Source organism: Colletotrichum godetiae (assembly GCF_030913485.1).
Source record: "Colletotrichum godetiae strain CBS 193.32 chromosome Unknown BDP55scaffold_28, whole genome shotgun sequence".
Taxonomy (NCBI): domain Eukaryota; kingdom Fungi; phylum Ascomycota; class Sordariomycetes; order Glomerellales; family Glomerellaceae; genus Colletotrichum; species Colletotrichum godetiae.
Window position 1 is genome coordinate 179158 of NW_026851276.1, and position 19355 is coordinate 198512.

Here is a 19355-nt window from a genome sequence, read left to right on the forward strand (position 1 = left end):
CGGCCACAGCTCTGTAAACCTGAATCAAGATGGATCCCCTTTCGATTGCCGCCTTTGCTCTGCAGATGGTCGGGATAGCCGGAAAGATCGTAGAAGGCACCGGCAAATTCGTTCAAGAGAGCAAAGCTATCTCATCGAGCATCTGCGAATTCCACGAGACCATTCGAAACTTACATGCCGCATTGCGCAATGTAGCTCGAATTCTCAAACAGCATCCGCAACAACTTTCTTTTGAGAGAGAACACCATCAAGATATTTACCAGATTCTAAAATCATGCCGCTCATCGCTTGACAGACTGCAGAAAGAGCTGCCAGAACTCGACGAAAAACCGGGTCCCATCGACAAAGCTAGGGCGAGCTTTGCCATGACGTTGAAGTCGGTTGTAATCCGCGATCTGGTTTCTCATATTACCTCGTATACACAAGTTCTTCAACTCAGTCTGATAACCTTGTCACTGTGTGTGAGCCCTTTCGAGTATAACGTTTTGGTGGATCCGATGACTGACTCTGGCAGCGGTTCCTTATGGACTCAACAAAAGTCTCAAGACCAGGTGCATGTTGCAATCCGAAACTTGACCGACGAAATCCGGGCTGCGAACCTCATCTCTCATACGAGCACGGGTCAGAGACGATCGCCCACTGAATGGGACGACGAAACTGATACGAGGCTGGATGAATCTCTCTCTGTATCGAAAGAGATCCAAGCCTGGCGAATGTCGGCCGACGAAGTGGCAGCCGCAGTCACTTTGCAAAATGCAGATCAACACCACTCGTTCTTGTCATTCAACTCGTCATTCACCAAATTGGCATCAGGAAAGGACCCGGACTCTAAACAAGCCTCAGGGGACGTTGACTCAGACGACTGGGACCCAGAGCCCGAACATCCAGACGGGCCAAGTAAAGACATCCTCAGTCACCAGTATGATGCGAACCAAGAAATAGTCGGCCGCTTGGTCGACTGCGGTATATTTCTCCGGGCTTCGCTGTATCAGAAGAGGGGCATCCAAATCCGAGAACAGCTCAGTCAGCCTGGATACGATTTCGAATTTAGCTTTGCTCAACAAGCTGTCATGAAAGAACGACTCGCCGATATCCTTCTTAGAAATGAAACCGAAGAGGAAATTGCCGAGGCGAAGGGGATTTTGCATGATCTACTTCGAGAGGAGGTGAAGCAACCTGAGGAATCTCGGGATGTCGAACGACGAAGTCGCTTATATCATGACCTCGGGAGCCTCTACATCAGACTCGGCGATTTGATAAGGGCGAAGACGTTTCTCAGCCGGGCTCTCGAAGGCAGAAAGGATCAAGAGCCCATCCCGGTTGCGTTGGTACAAGAGACAGCAGATTTGTACATAAAGGCTCTGCAGCTTGACGGGGCTTTTGACGAAGCGCGTGGTGTGGAGGTTTGGGTCAACACCGCCATCATTCCGTTAACAAGTCGTCCGGCATCGCCTCCTGATTCAGACTCTGTGCCAGGCGCCAGAAGACCATCATCTATGGGAGAGCTTTCTCAGGCTTTTCAATGGTGTCGAGAGAACGGTTTCAATATCGATGACCCGACTGGCTTCCGCTTCGATACTTGCGACTTCATGACACGAACCTCGCCGCTCCACAAGGCCATCCAAGACGAAAACCTCGAGGTACTGAGGCAAATGGTGGGGCATGTGGTCAGTCTCGAGAACGGGGGCAATGTCGGTCTGCCGACGCCCTTGCTGCTGGCCGCGTCGACCAGAAACCGTGACAGTGTTGGGCTCTTATTGCAGACCGGCGCGCGGGCCGACGTTCGTGATAGTGCAGGTCTGAGTCCCCTGCACCGATGCCAGAACAAATCCGGTGGTGTCAACGTTGCCCGACTTCTCCTCCATGGTACTCCCAGTCTCTTGGATCTCATTGACAATGCGGGAAAGACGGCGCTGTATATGGCCTGCGAGATGGGAAACGAGGTAATGGTCCGGTTTTTGCTAGGCGAAGGAGCCGACCCGAATATTTGCCACCAGACGAGGAGAGCGCAGACATCCTCTCCCTATTTGAGCAACAATAACGTGTGCACTCCATTGATTGCCGCGATCCAGGTTGTCGCAACAAGAAGTTCCCGCAAGATCGGAATGATCGACGTGCTGCTTTCTCACGGAGCCGATCCTCGTCTGACTGATGCCAATGGCAGAAACGCTTTTCAGGCGGCTTCCAATTCCGGGTTGGCTGGGTCGGAGATTAAGCGACTTCTTCAACAGTATTCGCAAACGTCGTCTCGAAAGTCTAGCGATGCATCTACATCCACCATCTTCACCAGGTCATCGACTTCGAGTGAACACGCGTCCCATGGATCAGGTCGGAGGAGCACTCTCATGCGGTTTTGGAGCAAGTCAGAGTCAACCCACTCAGGTGTTGACTCGGTTCCGGAAGGGGAATAGTCGCGTGTATCTGTAGTGTTGGTTATGTTCTTGTCGAGATACCCCTGCTTTAGAGATGTAGATTTGAATGTTTCATGGCGATTTCATTGAAGTCTCGAAGTTACGAAGCAAACATTAAGTCAGTGAATGTGAATGAGAAGATGGCGAGGCTATTGATGGATACTTGGAATGACTCAAGATACCTAACGTAGAGAAACCGTGATCTGAAAGCCTTCCATCTCGGGAGGTGGACTGTATTCCTTATCTTATCGGGAAGCCATAGCTGCTATGCTCAAAGCGGGGCATGATGTAATAAGGGAGGTGTTGATGGTGGGGCACTGCCCTCTGTAGCGCTCACCACCAGCTCATGCCTCACTGAGCCTCTCATACGAGGGTTTACTGCAAGAGAAGGCCCCAACGAAAATCTCACTTCATTCACCGACACGAAACGGGCCAGGATCAATATACGAGACGATTGTAATTTCTACATTCCTGTTCTCATCTTCTTCTTGTCCTTGCCTTCTTTCTCTCTACCGCCCCCGGCCTTCCAGCGCCACGGTGATGCCCCACCTTTGGAAGAATACCTCACGTTCATGATTCACGATATCTGTCACTAGCCACGATGTCTGGGGCCAAGGCCGTACTCAAAGCCATTGGCGACTCTGTGAAGCAGCAAAAATGGGATGACGCTGTCCAGAAGGCGACTGAGGTTCTTGAGCGAGAGCCAAAGAACTACCAAGCGTACGGGCTCATGGGATTTCCCGCGCCTCCACAACCAAGGCTGCTGCTGACACTGCTCACAGGACCATCTTCCTCGCTTTTGCCCTCGACAAGAAGAACCGCGTCGATGACTCAGAGAAAGCTTACAAGTCTGCGGCTTCACTACGACCGAAGGACAGTCAGGCGTGGCAAGGTCTCATCAAGCTCTACGAGAAGCAGGATCGCAAACGCTTAACCGCCTACCAGCAAGCCGCCATCAGCTTAGCTGAGATTTACCGAGATGCAGAAGACATGTACAAGTGCCAAGATGTCATTGACAAGTTCATTGACTTCGCGAGGTCTCAAGGGGATACGTCGCAATACGTCGAAGCTCTCAGTGTCATCCTTCCCGGAAGTCCAATTTACCCTGTTCTCGAAGGTCGCGTCCCGCACCCGGCCAAAACCTACGAGACCATGGCACAAATAATCGAGATCGATGAGAAGAAGCGGATAAACACCCTCATTGGCGAACGACGGACAAGGATTGGCGCACGCGTGGCCGAGGTCACTCTTGAGGTCAAGCGTGAAGTCATGGCTCAGAGCAAGCTGGAGTTCGTCTACCATCAGCTGATCAACTGGACAAATGATGACGAACTCCGGCGAAAGTATGAAGAAAAGCTTCTTCAGTACTGCTATGACCGTCTGCTGGTTGCACTACATGGCCCAGAAAAGGGCCAGGCTCTTCAAGCTGTCCTGAAACTGGCGCTTGACATGGTCATCATCAAGCACCCCTTCCGGCTTGCCTGGGAGATTGCCATTGACTACAAGGACGCAAAAGAGATCAAGGAATGGGACGTCAATATGCTGAGAGACTATTGCTCATTCTTCCCAGAGACCGATCTCTACAAAGTCATCACCGGCTTTCTAACAAGTAGCATTTCTCCCTTCCCCAAGCCAGCACCCGCAGCTCTTGAAGCAGAGGAAACTGAGGAAGAGAGCGAGGACGATGAGGGAGGTGGTGTTTCTATGGTGCCGCTCACAGAACAGGATAGAATCCTGATGATGACGGAGGGCATCACTACGTCCAACTCACTGTTCGCTCATCGTTTGATGGGAGAGTACTACCAGCATTTGGAGGAACACGAAACGACGGTGGAGCTGATGCGAAAGTCGATGGGACACGTCAAGACGGAGAGAAACAAGACTGGCATGACGTTCCAGAATACCAATGATGCCTTCTCTCTGTACCTGGCAACAGGCTTGGTGTTCTTTCAGTCGCCTAGACACCACACTGAGGCAAAGTCGCTGTTTGAAGGGGTTCTATCACATGATCCGTCGTCAACTCCAGCATTGATTGGTGTCGGTCTCATCTACGAAGAAGAGGAGGACTACGACGACGCTATCGATTTCTTTGGACGTGCTCTGAAGAGAGATCCGTCCAATCTGAGGGTCAAGACCGAATCTGCCTGGGTTCAGGCACTCAAGGGAGACTATGAGACTGCAAAGGCAGAGCTGGAGGAGTCGCTGCCCCTTATCGAGGAGTTGCCAACGCCTTCAAAGGAACTTCTCGCACAAACACAGTACCGTCTGGGCTCTTGCATTTGGAACATTGACACATCCAAGGCAGCCCGTAAGAGCCGCACTGGCGCTTACTTGTACTTCTTGGACGCCTTGAAGAACAATCTGAACTTTGCGCCCGCCTACACAAGTCTCGGTGTTTACTACGCCGACTACGCCAAGGACAAGAAGAGAGCCAGACGCTGCTTCCAGAAGGCTGTGGAACTCTCTGCCTCCGAAGTCGAAGCCGCCAAACGTCTTGCCGAGTCCTTTGCCGACGAGGGCGACTGGGACAGAGTCGAGCTCGTGGCTCAACGTGTGGTTGACTCTGGAAAGGTGAAGCCGCCCCCGGGCTCCAAGAGAAAGGGCGTCAGCTGGCCTTTCTCCGCCCTTGGTGTGGCGGAGCTGAACAAGCAGGACTTTCACAAGTCTATTGTGTCCTTCCAATCTGCACTCAGAATCCACCCAGAGGACTACCACTCGTGGGTTGGCCTGGGCGAAAGCTACTACTCCTCCGGCCGGTACATCGCAGCCACCAAGGCGATTCTCAACGCGCAGAAACTAGAGGAGACTGCGCCTGCTGAGACTCTGGGCGACACTTGGTTCACCAAGTACATGCTTGCTAATGTTAAGCGTGAGCTGGCTGAATTCGATGAGGCCATCGCTCTCTACCAAGGCGTCATCGAGAGCCGCCCTGATGAGGATGGTGTTGCCATTGCCCTGATACAGACCATGGTCGACAGCGCCCTTGACAGTGTCGAAAAGGGTCTGTTCGGCAAGGCGGTGCACCTTGCCATCGACACGATAGACTTTGCTTCTAAGGCCGCTGCCAGCATCACCGAGACCTTCAACTTCTGGAAGTCGCTCGCTGATGCTTGTTCCGTATTTTCTGCGGTACAAAGCCGAGCGGTCGACTTCCCAGCAGATGTCATCATGACACTCATCGACAGTGGCGACAAGGAGGCATATGACCTCTTTGCTGACGTGGATAACATCGGAACTGGGGTCATCTCTGCCAAGGGCTTGTTCTCTGAAGACGAGAGACTTGGTGTTGATCTGACAAGATGCATCCACGCAACAATCTTGTGTCACAAGCGGGCAATCCACGTTTCCGCAAACGACTTGCATGCCCAAGCAGTGGCATACTACAACCTTGGCTGGGCCGAGCACCGAGCTCACATTTGCCTACCCTCAAGCATAAGGAAGAAGTCGAGCGTCTATCTGAAAACCGCCATGAAGTGCTTCAAACGAGCCATCGAGCTCGAAGCCGGCAACTCGGATTTCTGGAACTCCTTGGGTGTTGTAACGAGCGAGGTCAGCCCGGCTGTCTCGCAGCACTCGTTCGTTCGCAGCTTACACCTGAACGAGAGAAGCCCGGCAACCTGGACTAACCTCGGTACCCTGGCTCTTCTCCAGAACGACGTTCAGCTCGCGAATGAGGCCTTTAACCGAGCGCAATCGACCGACCCCGACTACGCGCACGCGTGGCTCGGCCAGGGTTTCGTGGCACTTTTGTACGGAAAGGTCAAGGAGGCTAGGGGCTTGTTCACGCACGCTATGGAGATCGCCGAGGCGTCTTCAGTCCTCACCAGACGCCAGTACTCAGTGGCGGTGTTCGACTTCATCCTGGGCACGACATCCGCCAACGTCGCCTCCTTGATCCAGCCCATCTTTGCTCTCGGTCAGCTCAACAGTCTGAAGCCCCAAGACCTCGCGTACGGACACCTGTCGACCATGTTTCTGGAGCGGACCCACGATACCGGCAAGGCGGTAGAGATGCTGGAGAAGATCTGCGTTATCCTGGAGTCCGACTACGAAGTCACTGAATCCCCGCAGGCCCTCGCGCACTTCGCGCTAGCCAAGACCGACCTGGCGAGATCTTACCTCGCCTCGGGCGCGTTCGAGCAGGCAATCGAGTGCGGCGAGATGGCCATCCAGCTGAGCGCTGACGAGTCCGACAACGAGCTCAGCAAGGAAGAGCGCAAGAAGGCGCGTCTCTCGGCGCACTTGTCCGTCGGACTGGCGCAGTACTACAGCGAAGACGTCAACGAGGCGCTCCTGTGCTTCGAATCAGCCCTCGAGGAGTCCAATAACAACCCCGACGCCGTCTGCCTTCTCGCGCAGGTACTCTGGGCCACAGGCGCCGAAGAGTCCCGTGACAAGGCCCGGGGCGCACTGTTCGAAGTCATTGAGAAGCAGCCCGATCACGTTCAGTCCGTCCTCCTGCTCGGCGTCATTGCCATCCTCGACAACGACGAGGAGTCGGTCGAGGCCGTCGTGTCCGAGCTGCAGGGTCTTCGGACCAGCCACAACGTCGGGGACGCGGAACAGTCGCAGATCGGCGAGGTTCTCAATGCCATCGCGAAGCTCGGGGACACGAGCACGGAGGAGGATGTCATGACGCAGATCCAGACGGATATTATGCTCTATCCCCACCTGCCTCATGGTTGGTCGAACTTGGCGGAGTTCAGCGGGGAGCAGCATGCTGCTGCGATGGCGTTGACGGTGGCCAAGAAGGGAGCGCCGCCAAGAGGTACCCTTGAGGCAGAGAGTTTGGCAAAAGCCTATGCTGGGACGGGAGTTGCGGCGGATGCCCAGACGGCCATTTTCTTGGCTCCTTGGAAGCCTGATGGCTGGAACTCACTGCGGGAGGCAGTGTACGGCAACTAGGGATATGTTGGACTGATATTGTAGTTGTTGCGGAGGGGAATAGGGGGGTTCACGTGTAGGGTCAATGTTGGCCAGACATGAATGGAAAAATCAGCTCTTTATGAGACCTATGAAGGCTTGCTGCAATCCATATCACGGATAGCATAAAGAATTAAAAACAAACGTGTGCTGCCCAGTTTCTCATGAGCAAATAAAGCAAGGGGTATCATTGCCGAACTCCAAGTGATGCCACACTAGACTCGCTCTCCTCCAGTCATGTCACCTTTACCCTTCAACAGCCTCCTTCAACCTCGCCATCCGCCCCTCTACCCACGCCTTCTGCCACGCATCAACCTTGCCCCCAAGCATAACACACTTCTCCGGCTCCAGCAACACCGTGCCCCTTGCAACAACCGTCCCCTTCTTGAGCATGACCTTTTCGCCAATATTCATGCTGCCGATCCCAATCTTGTCTATCCGTCTGAGCTCCAGCGCATAGATCTTATTGCCCTTGAAGTCTTGCAATACCAACCGATGCGTAGCGTTCCGTCGCGGCTGCTGCTGCTGTTGTTGCGGAGCTCTACCCGCTCCAACAGCACTGCCGCTGCCGCCATCGTCGATATTATCATACTCGGGCTCCTCAGCCGCAGCAAGCCTCACGACCCTCCGCCCCGTCGTCTGCTCCCCCCTCGCGACGGCCTCGAGCTCCTCGACCTGCTCCCAGCGCGAAAGACTCAAGTTCTCGACGTCAAGGACCTGGCAGGGGACGTCACGCTGCAGGATCGATTCAGGCAGCTCGGAGTTTGAGGTGGGTAGGATCGCAGTGGCGGAGGGGTCGAGGAGGCCCGGCGTCGTGAGGTCCGAGGCGAGGAGGCGGGCTTTGGCGGTCGCGATGAGCGAGGCGAGTGGAGGGGTTGGAACGCGCGAGGTCAGGCTTGTCGTCCAGGGGAGGGAGGGGGTCGGGAAGGATTGGGTTTGGAGGGCGGAGCGGATTTTGGTTGTGTAGTCCATATTCGTAAGACGGTTCAGGTTTTGGTGAGTGTCTACATCCTGAGTTGACGAGAGGAAGTTTTGTGGTTTGCTTCGTATGAGTTTGGAGATGTAGAAGAATAAGAGCTTCAGTGGGGTAAGCTACCCCAAAATCTCTAAACCCTGGGGGCGCACCCCACTGCAGATCCTGGCCGTTAGCATGTGTCAATTAGCGCAGCCTCGCTGTGCAGCTGAAGTTCAGGGGCGCTCCCCACAGGAGCTCTACCGCCGACCTATCACCTGCATCCCCGTTGTCGTCCCAGAGTCAGCCTCGCTTCCTTTGATCTGTCACTCCAACCCAACTTTGACACAGCACCTAGAACACCTCCAATCAGCCCTCAATTAGCTTTTCCTGTGCTTCTTATTCTGCAACAATCAGAAGAAGCCCCCAGCAGAGCCGTCTACTACTCCCATCAAGATGTCTACCATCGCATCCCCCCGCGAACCACCAGCCCTCACCCGCCGCGTCTCAGCACAACCACACACCCCAACATCCTCGACCAGACCCTCCCTCGACACCCCCCGCTCCCTCACAAGCTCCCCGAACCCAGGCTCCTCTGCAACCTTCGGCAATGGGACCGGCCCCGGGGGCCCGGCGCCAGCAGGAGGGGTACCCTCAAAGCGCGCGAACCGAGCCGCCCTCCGCGAGTACTACAACCTCAAAAAGGCCGCTGCGGCCGGCGGGAATGGTACGCCCCCTTCACTAGAAATCACAGAAGACCATGAACGCCACGCGGAGCACTCCGAGGTCCCGCCCAGCGAGCTCGACAGCCCGTCCTTTGACGCCGAGGCGTACGTGCGCAAGGCGCTGGCGGAGAATACGCTCGACGATCTGCTGCGCGTATATACCCGTGTGCTGGGCGAGATTCGGGCGCTTGATGCGGAGAAGAAGGCGTTGGTATACGATAATTACTCCAAGCTCATATCCGCAACGGAGACGATTCGCAAGGTAAGCAAGGGAAATGTAATCTCCTTTTAATCGTTGGCTATTTCAGGAATTCCAGAAAGAGCAAGTCCCCCGAGCGACATACATACAAAGAATGATCAGTACAAGAACGATGAAGGCTAAAGAAAACCGTCGGAACGTTGAAAACAGATGCGCGCAAACATGGACCCCCTAAACCCCATGGCCTCGACCCTCGACCCTGCGATCGCGGGCATCTACGCCCAGGCGAGCTCGATCCGCGAGGCCCTACGCAAAACGGTCGCGCCGCCAGCGTCCAAAGAGCGCGAAGTCGAGGCGGCGGCGGCGCGGCGGCGGAGGACGCGGGAGCTCGCGAGGGAGGTGCTGGGGGCGCCTGAGAAGCTGCGGAGACTGGTCAAGGAGGGCAAGGTCGAGGAGGCGAGGCGGGCTTGGGAGATGCCGCGGCGGCTGCTGGAGGTTTGGAAAGAGAAGGGGGTCGGCGGGAAGGATGTGGTTGAGTGTCTGGAAGAGGGGGATGCGGCGCTGAGGCTTGGCTCTGGGGAAAGCAGTGTGAGGGCTTCAAAGGATAGCGGGAGATCTTGAGTCTTCTTGTTTTGATGTTGTGCTTTTAAGAGGGTTTTGCGGGCATAGCGATGGAGTTATCTGGTGTTTGGGCTTGGCGCTACTTTTGTGGTTTGGAGCAAAAGAGACAGATTCGTCGACTAGAACTGGACAAAATTCACGGATTTCGCACGTTTACTTCGTCACTCCAGCACACATAACAGCTTCAGCGGATCATCGGACCATCGCACCATCATTTGCACAGATACAGCAAACCCAATCTCGGCTTGTAGAACGCTCATGGACTCGTGGCCGTGGTAAAGGTGTCGACTTTGGGACTCGAAATGTTCGAAAGGAAGGCATCGTCGTTAGCCCACTACAGATTGCTGCTTCGAGCTTGTATTTAGCCGCAATGGTGAGCTCAACTCTCTCCTAAGATTTTCAAGACATCGCTTTTCCACTTCAACATTCAGGCCTCCGTGAACTTACAGTTCGGAAATATCCACAATCTCAAACGGATCCCGATCAGCCGTGCTGACGAGAACCAGTGCACCAGGCTCCTCCTTCTTAAGTTCTCCCTCAAGCAGGGGCTTCATCACTTCGGCGAGGTACCCCCTCTCCGAATTGCTGTGGAACACAGTAACAACCGTTTTGCCCTCCTGCACGGCCTTGAGAGCATTATGATGGCTCATCTCGCCCGTCACAACCACGTCCGCCGCCGCGCTCTTCACAACGTCCCAACCGCTGCCCGCGCAGACGGCCACCGCACCCACGCGCGCCGCCGAGATGCCTGACGGGTCGGGTGAGGCGACCATGACGCGGCGCATACCTACGCGGGAGGCCACGCGCCGGATAATGTCGGCGAGGGACTCGGGCTGGCGGAAGGTGCATAGGAGGCCGTAGCCTGAGCCCTCGAAGCCGGCTGGGGGCGAGGAGTGAGGGGTGATCACCGTGCGGTCGGACGGGGCCTCGGTGGAGGAAGAGGAGGCGGGCCCGCCGGAGACGATGTCGCCGAGCCAGGTGTTTAGGCCGTTGGGGGCGGCGTCGACGGCTGTGTGTGGACAGTATACTGCGATGCCGTTCGAGGCGAGGAGCAGGAGGGTTGCTTGCTGGGGGTCCTTTGTTGTAATGGACTTGAGGCCAGAGAAGATGAAGGGGTCTAGAGGAGTTGTAAGATGGTGTAGGGGATGGAGGATGAGTTAGGAGGAACTCACGATAGCTCACGATGACGCTTGCTTTCTTCTGGACTGCCTCTTCGGCGACGGCGTAAGTGAGGTCGTTGGTGAGCAGGACGACTGGGCTTTTTGGCGTGGCGGTTGCCGTAGTCGCGATATTATCCAGGAGGAGACCGACGTTGTCCCATCTTCTATCGGCGATCTCTTCAGGGTAGCTGTGTGAAGGGGTTCAGTTGTTGTGATTTGCATTAAACCGTGAGACATGTGAGACCTACTGTTTGCGCATGGCAGCCACCACTTGGGCTGTGAAGTCTGGAGAGGAGTACTTGTTGCTGGCCGCCATTTTGAGAGTTGGTGTCGCAGGCTGTGTTTGTTGAAGGCGAGTGACTGTTGAAAAACAAGGTTTGCAGATTTGTGCTTTTGCAGAGACTTGAAATGGTGGAAGCCGAAGTGAAGCTGTAGACCCGCAAGACCGTCGACTTATATGCGCTGATGCCCTAACAAGCTTGGAGCTCATTGACGGGATAGATATCCTGAAACCAGTGAGCATAGCCTCTCTTATAGAATTTAGACACAGAAGGATCAAACAGACTTTAGTTCTTTCGAACGCAATTGATCTAGAATGGACTCGAAGATCTAGATGAAGCTTGAGATTTGGTTGTCGTAGTATGAGGTAATGTTGTAGAGGGGTTGCAGAGCTCGAGCTTCATCCAAATATCCATTAAATGCATATTGAGACATCTTCCGTCATTGGTGCATTGGTTGAATGACATAAGCCCCGCGATGACACTTGCCTCCACTTTAAGTCGAGCCTTCCTAGCTGCTTCCAGGTTGAAGTTTGTGCCATCAACGAATCCTCTCTCAACTGTCTCTTTCTTCTATCAGCATTCAGAGAAAGCCCTTTTCCATCATCAATTCAACCACGTCTCATGTTCAAGCTTTCATTCGTGAACGAGACTCCACGTTTACCGCAGGCTCGCATGCAGCGGGTGACTGGCTTGGGAAGGTATCCGCATTGTAGACGGACGAGCGAGTAACTACCCGAAAGCGGAGAATGCCAATCCACCTACACTACTTGGTGCAAATTCTTCGTGGGTTTCTCAACAACCAATCCGATATGGTGTAGTGGCCAACATGATGCCCTCTCATCTCCAGTGAGAGGTTAGGCATAGCCCCGAGTTCGATTCTCGGTTTCGGAAACGATCAGTTATTTTTTCCATTTTTGCATTTCTACGACGCTCCTTGAGTAAGGTATCGTTGGTTTTAGCGCCCTCTTTCTCCAGGGTGTGGCATTGAACGTCCATTTGCAGAGGCCTCCGAGACTGGCGGTAGCTCCTGAATCCAGATTGAAAATAATTGAGGTTGAAAGGGTATATGGCCGGTTGCAAAGCAGCTGGTGGCCCTCGCTGAATGCTCAATCTTGTAAACAAACATTTCAACCTGCTTTAGAGAGGAAGGAAGTTCTCAGGTTAGCTAGCCCTCGAAGAGATACTCTCACTCAGACATAACACCTTCTTATTTATTCTAAGCTTGCCAAGAACTCTGACGCAAGCTCGCCTTTAAAAACTTCCTTCCCAACTAAGTCTTTGTAACAGACACAGAGTAGAAGTACACTTTGGGCCAAGCATGACGTACTGTATGAGAGGTCACAAATGCGAAGGTGGCAGCAAATACCAACCGCTTTATCCTTACTCTTTTATATCAAAGAACGTCTAAAGACTGCAAACATAGGATTATGGCTCGGGGCCAATACAGTCGCTACACGCTGCTCGTAATCGAGAACGAATATTTTCGAAGGCGTTACAGACGTATGAGCTCAGGTGAGCAGTCCATGTACCTCAAGATGACGCCGCAGTGAAGTTGCCCTGGCCCCAAGAAGCCCTTTGTGGTGCGAGTTTAGGCCTTTAAGTATACGCCGGAAGATGACATGACCCCCGCCGCCAAGGAGATGGCCACTGAACGTGGACACAAGTATCTAGTCAATGCGCGAGGTTATAAGCTCGCGTCAGAGGTCGTTGCGGTGAAGAGTCTGGTGTCAACAGGGGTCTTTGCCTCCATTGGAACTTCAGTGATCCAAATGCTTAGTGCAGTAGTGAATGTCAGACGATGCTTGACTTCTATACAACAAGGTTGCAAAGGGAACGTTGAGATCAGAACAACCAAGGAACGCAAGCCATGCTTACCGCACTCATATTGAGAGTGAAGCAAACCATAAGAGATCACTCCATCTCCAACAAGGTCACCAAAAGAGATAGAAGCCCCCCAATGACGGAACCACTCCGCCTGACAACTCAAAAAAGAACCCCACCATCTAATCAATCTAATCGCCGACCCAAGCGCGACACCCACCGCAGAACCAAGCACCTCCGATTTTCGACAATCTCTCAACCCAAAAGCTGCCACACCCCGGAACCCGATCGTCGCTCTTTCCCGAAAACCATTAGATACCCTCACACAGACGCGAGAGAGGAAATGGCAAACCAAATAACAGAGGCCTCGCTAAAGCAGGCTCTCACCGAGCGTCTGCAGGCAATTCACGTCGAGATCTCGGATATGTCAGGTACGCTCCTATCCATAGCACTCCTTCCAAAACCCCCCCACGTCATGCCCCGCCATATTGGAAATCAAAAAGTCGCCCGGCGCATCGCCATCGCCGCCCGGCACACCTCCCCATACGAACCACCGTTATGCAATTCTTCAAGCTTCCCTCCAGACTAACCCTTGACCCTTTTTCCCCTACCAGGCGGCTGCGGTCAAGCCTTCACCTCGACAATCGTCTCCCCCGCCTTCGAGAAGCAAACCTCCCTCAAGCGCCACCGCCTCGTCAACGCCGCCCTCAAGGACGAGATCGCCCAGATCCACGCCTGGAGCGCAAAGTGCCAGACCCCGGCCGAGTGGGAGCGCGATAGGGCCGCCGCCGGCGGAAGCAGCGAGGGTCCGCCGATGGACGGGACTGTTGGTGGCAGGGTTGAGGGTGTTGCGCAGTGAATGGGAGAAGGGAACACCGCACCAGAATCGGACTGGACTGAAATGGACTAGATTGGACTGGACTAGACCGCCCGGTTGGAGAGAAAAGCATTATGCATCATCAGTGTCACTTCCGCGCCGACCACGGAGATGACTCGGAGCCTACGGGAATATGGACACACATAAAGGGCATGATACGTCCCCTATACAGGCCGGGAAAAGGACGCCATGCAATGACATCAAACGGAGACATGGATGCATCGTGGGAGGACGGCGCGATCGGTGTTTGGTCTAGACACCCCCTTTTCGAGTATATACATGAGTTTTTCGCGGAAAGCAGAAAAGCAGAAGCAGGCTTTTCGTTGGCTTCGTTCTTTGTCATTTATCAACCTACTCCTAACAGCATGCCTGGACTCCCCAATGAACCAGCTCCCATTAGTCAGAGATCTAGAACAACCCAAGCAAGTCCTCGTTCGTCTTCTTCCCGTTTCCTTCGCTAGCTTGGCCCTGTGCAGGCTGGTGTAGTTGCATGCCCGCCGGCAATGGTTGCCCAGAGCCCGTGTTGCCAAAGTCGAGCCCAGCGAAGCCATTCATCATGTCGTTCATGCCGCCACCGCCTGCTCCGGGGCTCATCGGGTTGGCCGCCTGCTGTTGTTGCTGCGGCGGAGGAGCGTCAAACAAGCCCATCATATCAGCCATGGCACTCGAGTTACCACCTCCTGCAGGACTGGCAACTCTGTCTGGGGTGTTGATGTTGCTCTGCTGCTCTGCTGATGCGGGAGCAGCGCCGTCAAAGTCGATATCGAGAAGGTTCTCGATGTTGTTTTGTGAGTTGGTGTTGCCGTTGGCCACAGCTGCCACTGACGCAGCAATAGGGTTCTCGGCCGCCTCTTGCCGTTGTTCGCGGATGGCCGCGCGCTGGATTTCGTCTGCTCCGTAGCGGCCCTTGCCAACGAATGATTCTGGTGGCTTGTGGTAGACTGATGCGAGAGTAGACAGCTCTGCAAGCAGCTGCTCGAGCAGAGCTGGGGGTAGACTGGTCATTGTTGTGGTAATGGCGGGCTTCTGAGAGAGAACAATGTTCTTGGCGACATCCAAATCGCCTGACAGTAGACGCCAGTAAACGTAAGCTCTATCTCTGATATCCGGGTTGTCGTTATCTGTCGTAGCCTGTTGAAGCACTTTTTGGACCAGTCCTTGGTTGCTGCCGGGCTTCTTGAGGAAAAGCTTGACCACAGCAGTCAGGATTTGGAGTTGAGTCTGCTGAAAGTTAGCCGGGTACTCGAATATGCGGAATGAGTCGACAAACCTGTGTGAACTCCTCCATGAAACCCTCCACGAAACTTTCCAGGATGTCATCGGCGTTATTGATCTTCTCAGCGTACTCTCCCACGATCCAAATCAATGATCCTCTTGCCGTTGGCTCGTCCAGCTCGTCGATATACTTGCAGAGCGTGGGGATGACGCCCTCGTAACCAGGGTATTTGCGGAGAATATCCTTGATAACCACCACAACCTCCTGCACAACGTAATTGACCTTGGTAGCGATCAAGTCCAATAATGCGTTGACGCACTTTTGACTGGCGCTCTCGAGCTTAATCGCAACCTGGCCGATGGCCTTAACGGCACGCTTGACAAAGTCCATATCGACCTCCAAAGCGTATTCTTTCAATTCTGCAAGAAGCTGGTCAAAGTTCTTCTCGTTGGCTATCCGAACCATGATCTCGAGCTTCTGGAGTTTGACGTAGGGAGGATCGTTGTATTTGCAGAAGAAGACACGCAGCTCTTTGCTAAGAATATCGGGCTTGGCCTGCAGGAGGAGGTCAATGTTGCGAAGAGCAACGTATTGCACCTCAGGGGCGGAAGCCACAAGCGTGACAAGGGGCGGCGCCATCTTCTTGAGGTATGATCGCACAAGCTCCGGGCTGACTGCCTTCATGTGGATGAAGACCACCTTCACAGCAGCCAAGACGACACTGGGGTTGACGTGTTGGAACTGCGGCGCAACTCTTTCACAAATGTGCTCAGCCTCCTTGGTATCCGCAGCAGGGTAGTCGGCCAGTGTGGTGAGAATAGTGACGCGACCCCATTCTGTGCACTCGTTGAGAGCCATCAACAGCTTCTTCAACGTGGCCGGTGTCACTACAAGCGCTCGAGTCTCTGGTGCTGTTTCGGTGATCTCTGAAAGCGCCTGGACCGAGTTTGCGACGACCATGGGATTCGGGTCCCCGATCAACTCCTGCAGCGACTCCAGGAAGCCATTCTCTATGCACATCGAGGGGTTGAGATCAAAGAGCTTGGCAACACAAATAGCGGCCGTCTTGCGAACATATGGCGACTCGTCTCGTAGTGTCTTCCGCAGCGGCTCTTCCATGTAATCCACCATCTTGTCGACTCTGATACAGCCCATCGTTCGGATCGCTAGCGCACGGATGAGGGGATTTGGGTCTTCGGAATCTTGTACGAAAGTATTGACGGCAAGAATACAGAGATCTGGATGTGATTTCGCGTAGTTCCTGATGCCTACTGTTAGTGGTCGCTCTAGACACCGCGCCGAGGTGAAAGAATTAGCTTCGGGTGCAGACTTACATCAAGTATAAATAAACCAGCTTCTTCTGGTCCAGGTCGCCAGTCGCGATGTTCTTAAGGACATCGGGGAACAAAGCAGACACGTCCTTGCCCAACGTCATCGCCATAATTGTCTTCTGGATTGACTCCTTGCGCTCATAGGCATATTGAGAGACAAGGCCTGCCCGCAGCTCAAAGGTCTCTCCCTTCCTCGGGACAGCAAAGGCCCCACGAATCCGATTGACCGCCATGGTGTTAGAAGATGCTTGAGGTGGAAGGAGGTCTGATGGGTTGTCGGAGGGAGCTAAAGGCGATCTGGCGGATGAGAGAAATAGCCAGTCCGATCAGGACCTGGACAAGCTCATCCAAAAGTAAAGTCTCAGGAGTCGACGACAGCTGTCCGCTTGCTTTTGCTCGTCGTAGGTATCCGGGGGATGCAATAAATGCACCTGGTCGTTATCCGCCAAGAGGATGAGGTGGTCGAAGAAGTACGGAGTACCTGGCAGTGGAATGCACCCCTAACCTTAATCCCAGCCTGGCCAGCCTGGCAGTTCTGGGCGCTGCAGTGCTCCGATTCGCTAAATGAATGTCGCTCTACCCCCCTTGGCGACTCCATAGCGATGCTCATGCATCTACCGGACTTGTCGCTATATCGGAAACTCCTTTATAGAGGTACAAGGTACCGAGCTCGAAGGCAAGTAAACATAGATGAGCTCATTGCAACCTCACCGTTTGTATCTGCTCCCGGCGACCTCACATTCTGTTGTATTTTTTTCAGCTCCTCCGCGGCGTTTCGAAGCGACTAGAACCCCTAGAAAAATAAAAAGACACTGAGAAATCTGGCTCGGGCCTGTGATTTGAAACACTGCCAATAACAACCACGAGAACAATATGGTAAGCCATCCCCATTCATCCAGTGAATGACAGTCATCTAATAAGTCACCTAGGCCACATTGCCCAACCTGCGTCGTTTGTTCATTGAGGCAAGAACGGATGATGAAGAGAGGGAAGTGTCTAGGAAAGCAGTCAGTCTGGGCCAAACATCTCCTTGACATCTCCAAACTAACAAGTCGTGCAGTTCTATAACGCAGTCCTCTTCATGAGCTCTGTGACCATCTTCAGCTTGATTGCTCAGAGGATGAATGCCGTTAAATGATTCAACGCGATTAGCCAGCAATGACGATCCAATCAAATCGCAGTTCCTAACGACTGCATGCCACGGTTGAAACCAAGAGGTTTACGAAGCCTGCTCAGAGCTCCGCGGTCTAGGAAGGATGCCGCTCTCAGCAACGAGGTCATCCGCGACAATATCTCAGGGAATCAAGCGGAGAATCAGTGCGAGAGGTGCCCCGCAGGATGACAGGGAACTTGCGCTTGCAAGGACGAAGTTAAAAGGTCCACGGGCGTTATGCTATAACAGCTGGGAACGTGATGCTCCTTAAGGACAGGAACTAACCCTGGTAGGGCGGTTCATGACCTACTGAGACTGAATTTCGTTGTTCGAACAAGAATAAGAGCATGGTCCCAGATAAAGGATTCTCCTGAAGGCACACAGAAGATGCCGAAGATATGCAGGTACTGCTGTGAAATTCTAGTCGTGAGCAACGCGATGCAGAAATGCACCGCGCCAGGCTCTGTGGCACAGGTCACTGATATCAATGAACATTATCTAATCCTCGGGTTTTTGGGGTAGTGTTCCTGACCAAGTGATCGTGTATAGGAATAATTTGGAGTACTCTTTCACGTCAATCTTAAATAATGACAATAATCTATCATCATGAGTTCCTCCCCCCAAGTGTCTCACCAATAGACATGACCTGATTAGTATCAAGTCAACGTAGAAGGCTTCAAGCTCTTAAACTCATTATCTATGGCCCCATATCTTTAAGAAGTACCCCTCTGGAGTTGTTCCAGATTCTCACCAACGGCCCATCAAGCCCGTATAAAGGATCATTGGGCGGTACGGGAACGGCGGAAACCTCTTCTATCAGCCCGCTCTTTTCTGCCAATGTCTTCTTGCCGATTTCGTACTTGTAAGCAGGCGAGCCTGTGGGATACACTCCAACATAGCGATAATCGGCCTCCCCCTCAATAGGGTCCACTGCTCCTTCAGCCTTTGAGACAGACGCATGCCCCACGCCTGCTGGGACGACGACGACGTCGCCTGCTCGCACTACGCATCGAACTCCGCTGCCGGATTCATCCGAAATCCCCTCACCGAATACTAGTTCAGAGCTGCCTTGAAATACGCCTTGCTTTTAAGTCAGTCGGGTTGAAGTTGTAACCAGCATAGGTAAAACTTACCGTAACACTCGTGTGTGTTTGGGTGAAAGTGCTTCAGACTGATGGTGCCCCAGGTTCCCTGTGAGTAAGAGGATACTTCAGCAATGCAGTCGGCTTTAGATACGGAGGCTTAGTAAGTCGGTGTAGGCTTACCTTCTTCTCCCAGCCGTGACGCTGAAGTCTTTCCGAGGCACTGTCCTCGTTGAGCGGTTGGAGAACGCCACGATATATAAGGACTGGAAGGTCGTTATTCGGACAATGAGCAGTCCTCTTCAACGGGTACGCCTCGGGCTGCGTAAACTTCTCATAGGAGGACATTATCTTGCCGGCCCATGTGGGATGGACTCGGAAAGTCGATCAGATGTTCCGCCCCGACGCGTTACGGGATTCAAGTGCACCAGTATGGCCAAGAGTTGTTGTGTATCTTGAGAAACAACGTTCGTGTTGTGTCTATCTTTTTCTAGGCTTCTCATCGACGCCAACAACTATGTGGAAGGTGCTCTTCGAGCCCCGGATCCTCTGGGTCATTTGACGACGCCAAGCAGCCAGAAGAGCGAAGAGCCTATGAAGCAA

General features: G+C 53.6%; 8 protein-coding genes and 1 non-coding gene across 9 annotated transcripts; 5 read left to right on the forward strand and 4 right to left on the reverse strand.

The window, feature by feature from the left end:
- Positions 1 to 365: 365 nt before the first annotated feature.
- On the forward strand, positions 366 to 2389 carry BDP55DRAFT_695016 (ankyrin repeat-containing domain protein; the record flags this gene model as incomplete). Its single annotated transcript, XM_060577420.1, has 3 exons — positions 366 to 457; positions 515 to 2290; positions 2329 to 2389. The coding sequence occupies 3 exons, from the start codon at positions 366 to 368 to the stop codon at positions 2387 to 2389; spliced, it is 1929 nt and encodes a 642-aa protein (XP_060427908.1).
- A 623-nt stretch (positions 2390 to 3012) lies between these two features.
- Positions 3013 to 7316, forward strand: BDP55DRAFT_555230 (tetratricopeptide; the record flags this gene model as incomplete). Its single annotated transcript, XM_060569469.1, has 2 exons — positions 3013 to 3131; positions 3194 to 7316. 2 exons carry the CDS (start codon positions 3013 to 3015, stop codon positions 7314 to 7316), a joined length of 4242 nt encoding a protein of 1413 aa, XP_060427909.1.
- Positions 7317 to 7580: 264 nt separating this feature from the next.
- On the reverse strand, positions 7581 to 8306 carry BDP55DRAFT_730059 (RecQ mediated genome instability protein Rmi1; the record flags this gene model as incomplete). The annotated part of the gene is made up of 1 exon (XM_060579645.1): positions 7581 to 8306. One exon carries the CDS (start codon positions 8304 to 8306, stop codon positions 7581 to 7583), a length of 726 nt encoding a protein of 241 aa, XP_060427910.1.
- A 250-nt stretch (positions 8307 to 8556) lies between these two features.
- BDP55DRAFT_193921 (Vps51/Vps67-domain-containing protein) lies at positions 8557 to 9985 on the forward strand. The gene is made up of 2 exons (XM_060565893.1): positions 8557 to 9288; positions 9421 to 9985. Exons 1-2 carry the CDS (start codon positions 8743 to 8745, stop codon positions 9829 to 9831), a joined length of 957 nt encoding a protein of 318 aa, XP_060427911.1. The 5' UTR covers positions 8557 to 8742; the 3' UTR covers positions 9832 to 9985.
- A 289-nt stretch (positions 9986 to 10274) lies between these two features.
- BDP55DRAFT_555362 (GTP cyclohydrolase 1 type 2/Nif3) lies at positions 10275 to 11307 on the reverse strand (the record flags this gene model as incomplete). The annotated part of the gene is made up of 3 exons (XM_060569483.1): positions 10275 to 10948; positions 11004 to 11179; positions 11240 to 11307. 3 exons carry the CDS (start codon positions 11305 to 11307, stop codon positions 10275 to 10277), a joined length of 918 nt encoding a protein of 305 aa, XP_060427912.1.
- A 768-nt stretch (positions 11308 to 12075) lies between these two features.
- On the forward strand, positions 12076 to 12163 carry BDP55DRAFT_t211. The gene has a single exon. It is a non-coding gene; the product is annotated as a tRNA-Glu (tRNA).
- A 1273-nt stretch (positions 12164 to 13436) lies between these two features.
- BDP55DRAFT_555298 (bola-like protein) lies at positions 13437 to 13952 on the forward strand (the record flags this gene model as incomplete). The annotated part of the gene is made up of 2 exons (XM_060569476.1): positions 13437 to 13524; positions 13708 to 13952. 2 exons carry the CDS (start codon positions 13437 to 13439, stop codon positions 13950 to 13952), a joined length of 333 nt encoding a protein of 110 aa, XP_060427913.1.
- A 426-nt stretch (positions 13953 to 14378) lies between these two features.
- On the reverse strand, positions 14379 to 16750 carry BDP55DRAFT_730063 (adaptin N terminal region-domain-containing protein; the record flags this gene model as incomplete). Its single annotated transcript, XM_060579646.1, has 3 exons — positions 14379 to 15191; positions 15241 to 16447; positions 16521 to 16750. 3 exons carry the CDS (start codon positions 16748 to 16750, stop codon positions 14379 to 14381), a joined length of 2250 nt encoding a protein of 749 aa, XP_060427914.1.
- Positions 16751 to 18275: 1525 nt separating this feature from the next.
- On the reverse strand, positions 18276 to 19184 carry BDP55DRAFT_716819 (uncharacterized protein). Its single transcript, XM_060578353.1, has 3 exons — positions 18936 to 19184; positions 18804 to 18861; positions 18276 to 18750 (listed from the first exon to the last, which is right to left on the reverse strand). The coding sequence occupies exons 1-3, from the start codon at positions 19098 to 19100 to the stop codon at positions 18368 to 18370; spliced, it is 606 nt and encodes a 201-aa protein (XP_060427915.1). The 5' UTR covers positions 19101 to 19184; the 3' UTR covers positions 18276 to 18367.
- Between the last annotated feature and the right edge of the window lie 171 nt (positions 19185 to 19355).

Excerpts from the sequence above, each read along its gene's own strand:
- BDP55DRAFT_193921 (XM_060565893.1), top strand. The coding sequence starts at position 8,743 with ATGTCTACCATCGCATCCCCCCGCGAACCACCAGCCCTCACCCGCCGC. Across the intron at positions 9,289-9,420 it reads GCAAGGTAAGCAAGGGAAAT|ATGCGCGCAAACATGGACCC; the intron begins GTAATCTCCTTT and ends CGTTGAAAACAG.
- BDP55DRAFT_716819 (XM_060578353.1), bottom strand. The coding sequence starts at position 19,100 with ATGTCCTCCTATGAGAAGTTTACGCAGCCCGAGGCGTACCCGTTGAAG. Across the intron at positions 18,862-18,935 it reads GTCACGGCTGGGAGAAGAAG|GGAACCTGGGGCACCATCAG; the intron begins GTAAGCCTACAC and ends TCTTACTCACAG. Across the intron at positions 18,751-18,803 it reads AAACACACACGAGTGTTACG|GCGTATTTCAAGGCAGCTCT; the intron begins GTAAGTTTTACC and ends CTTAAAAGCAAG.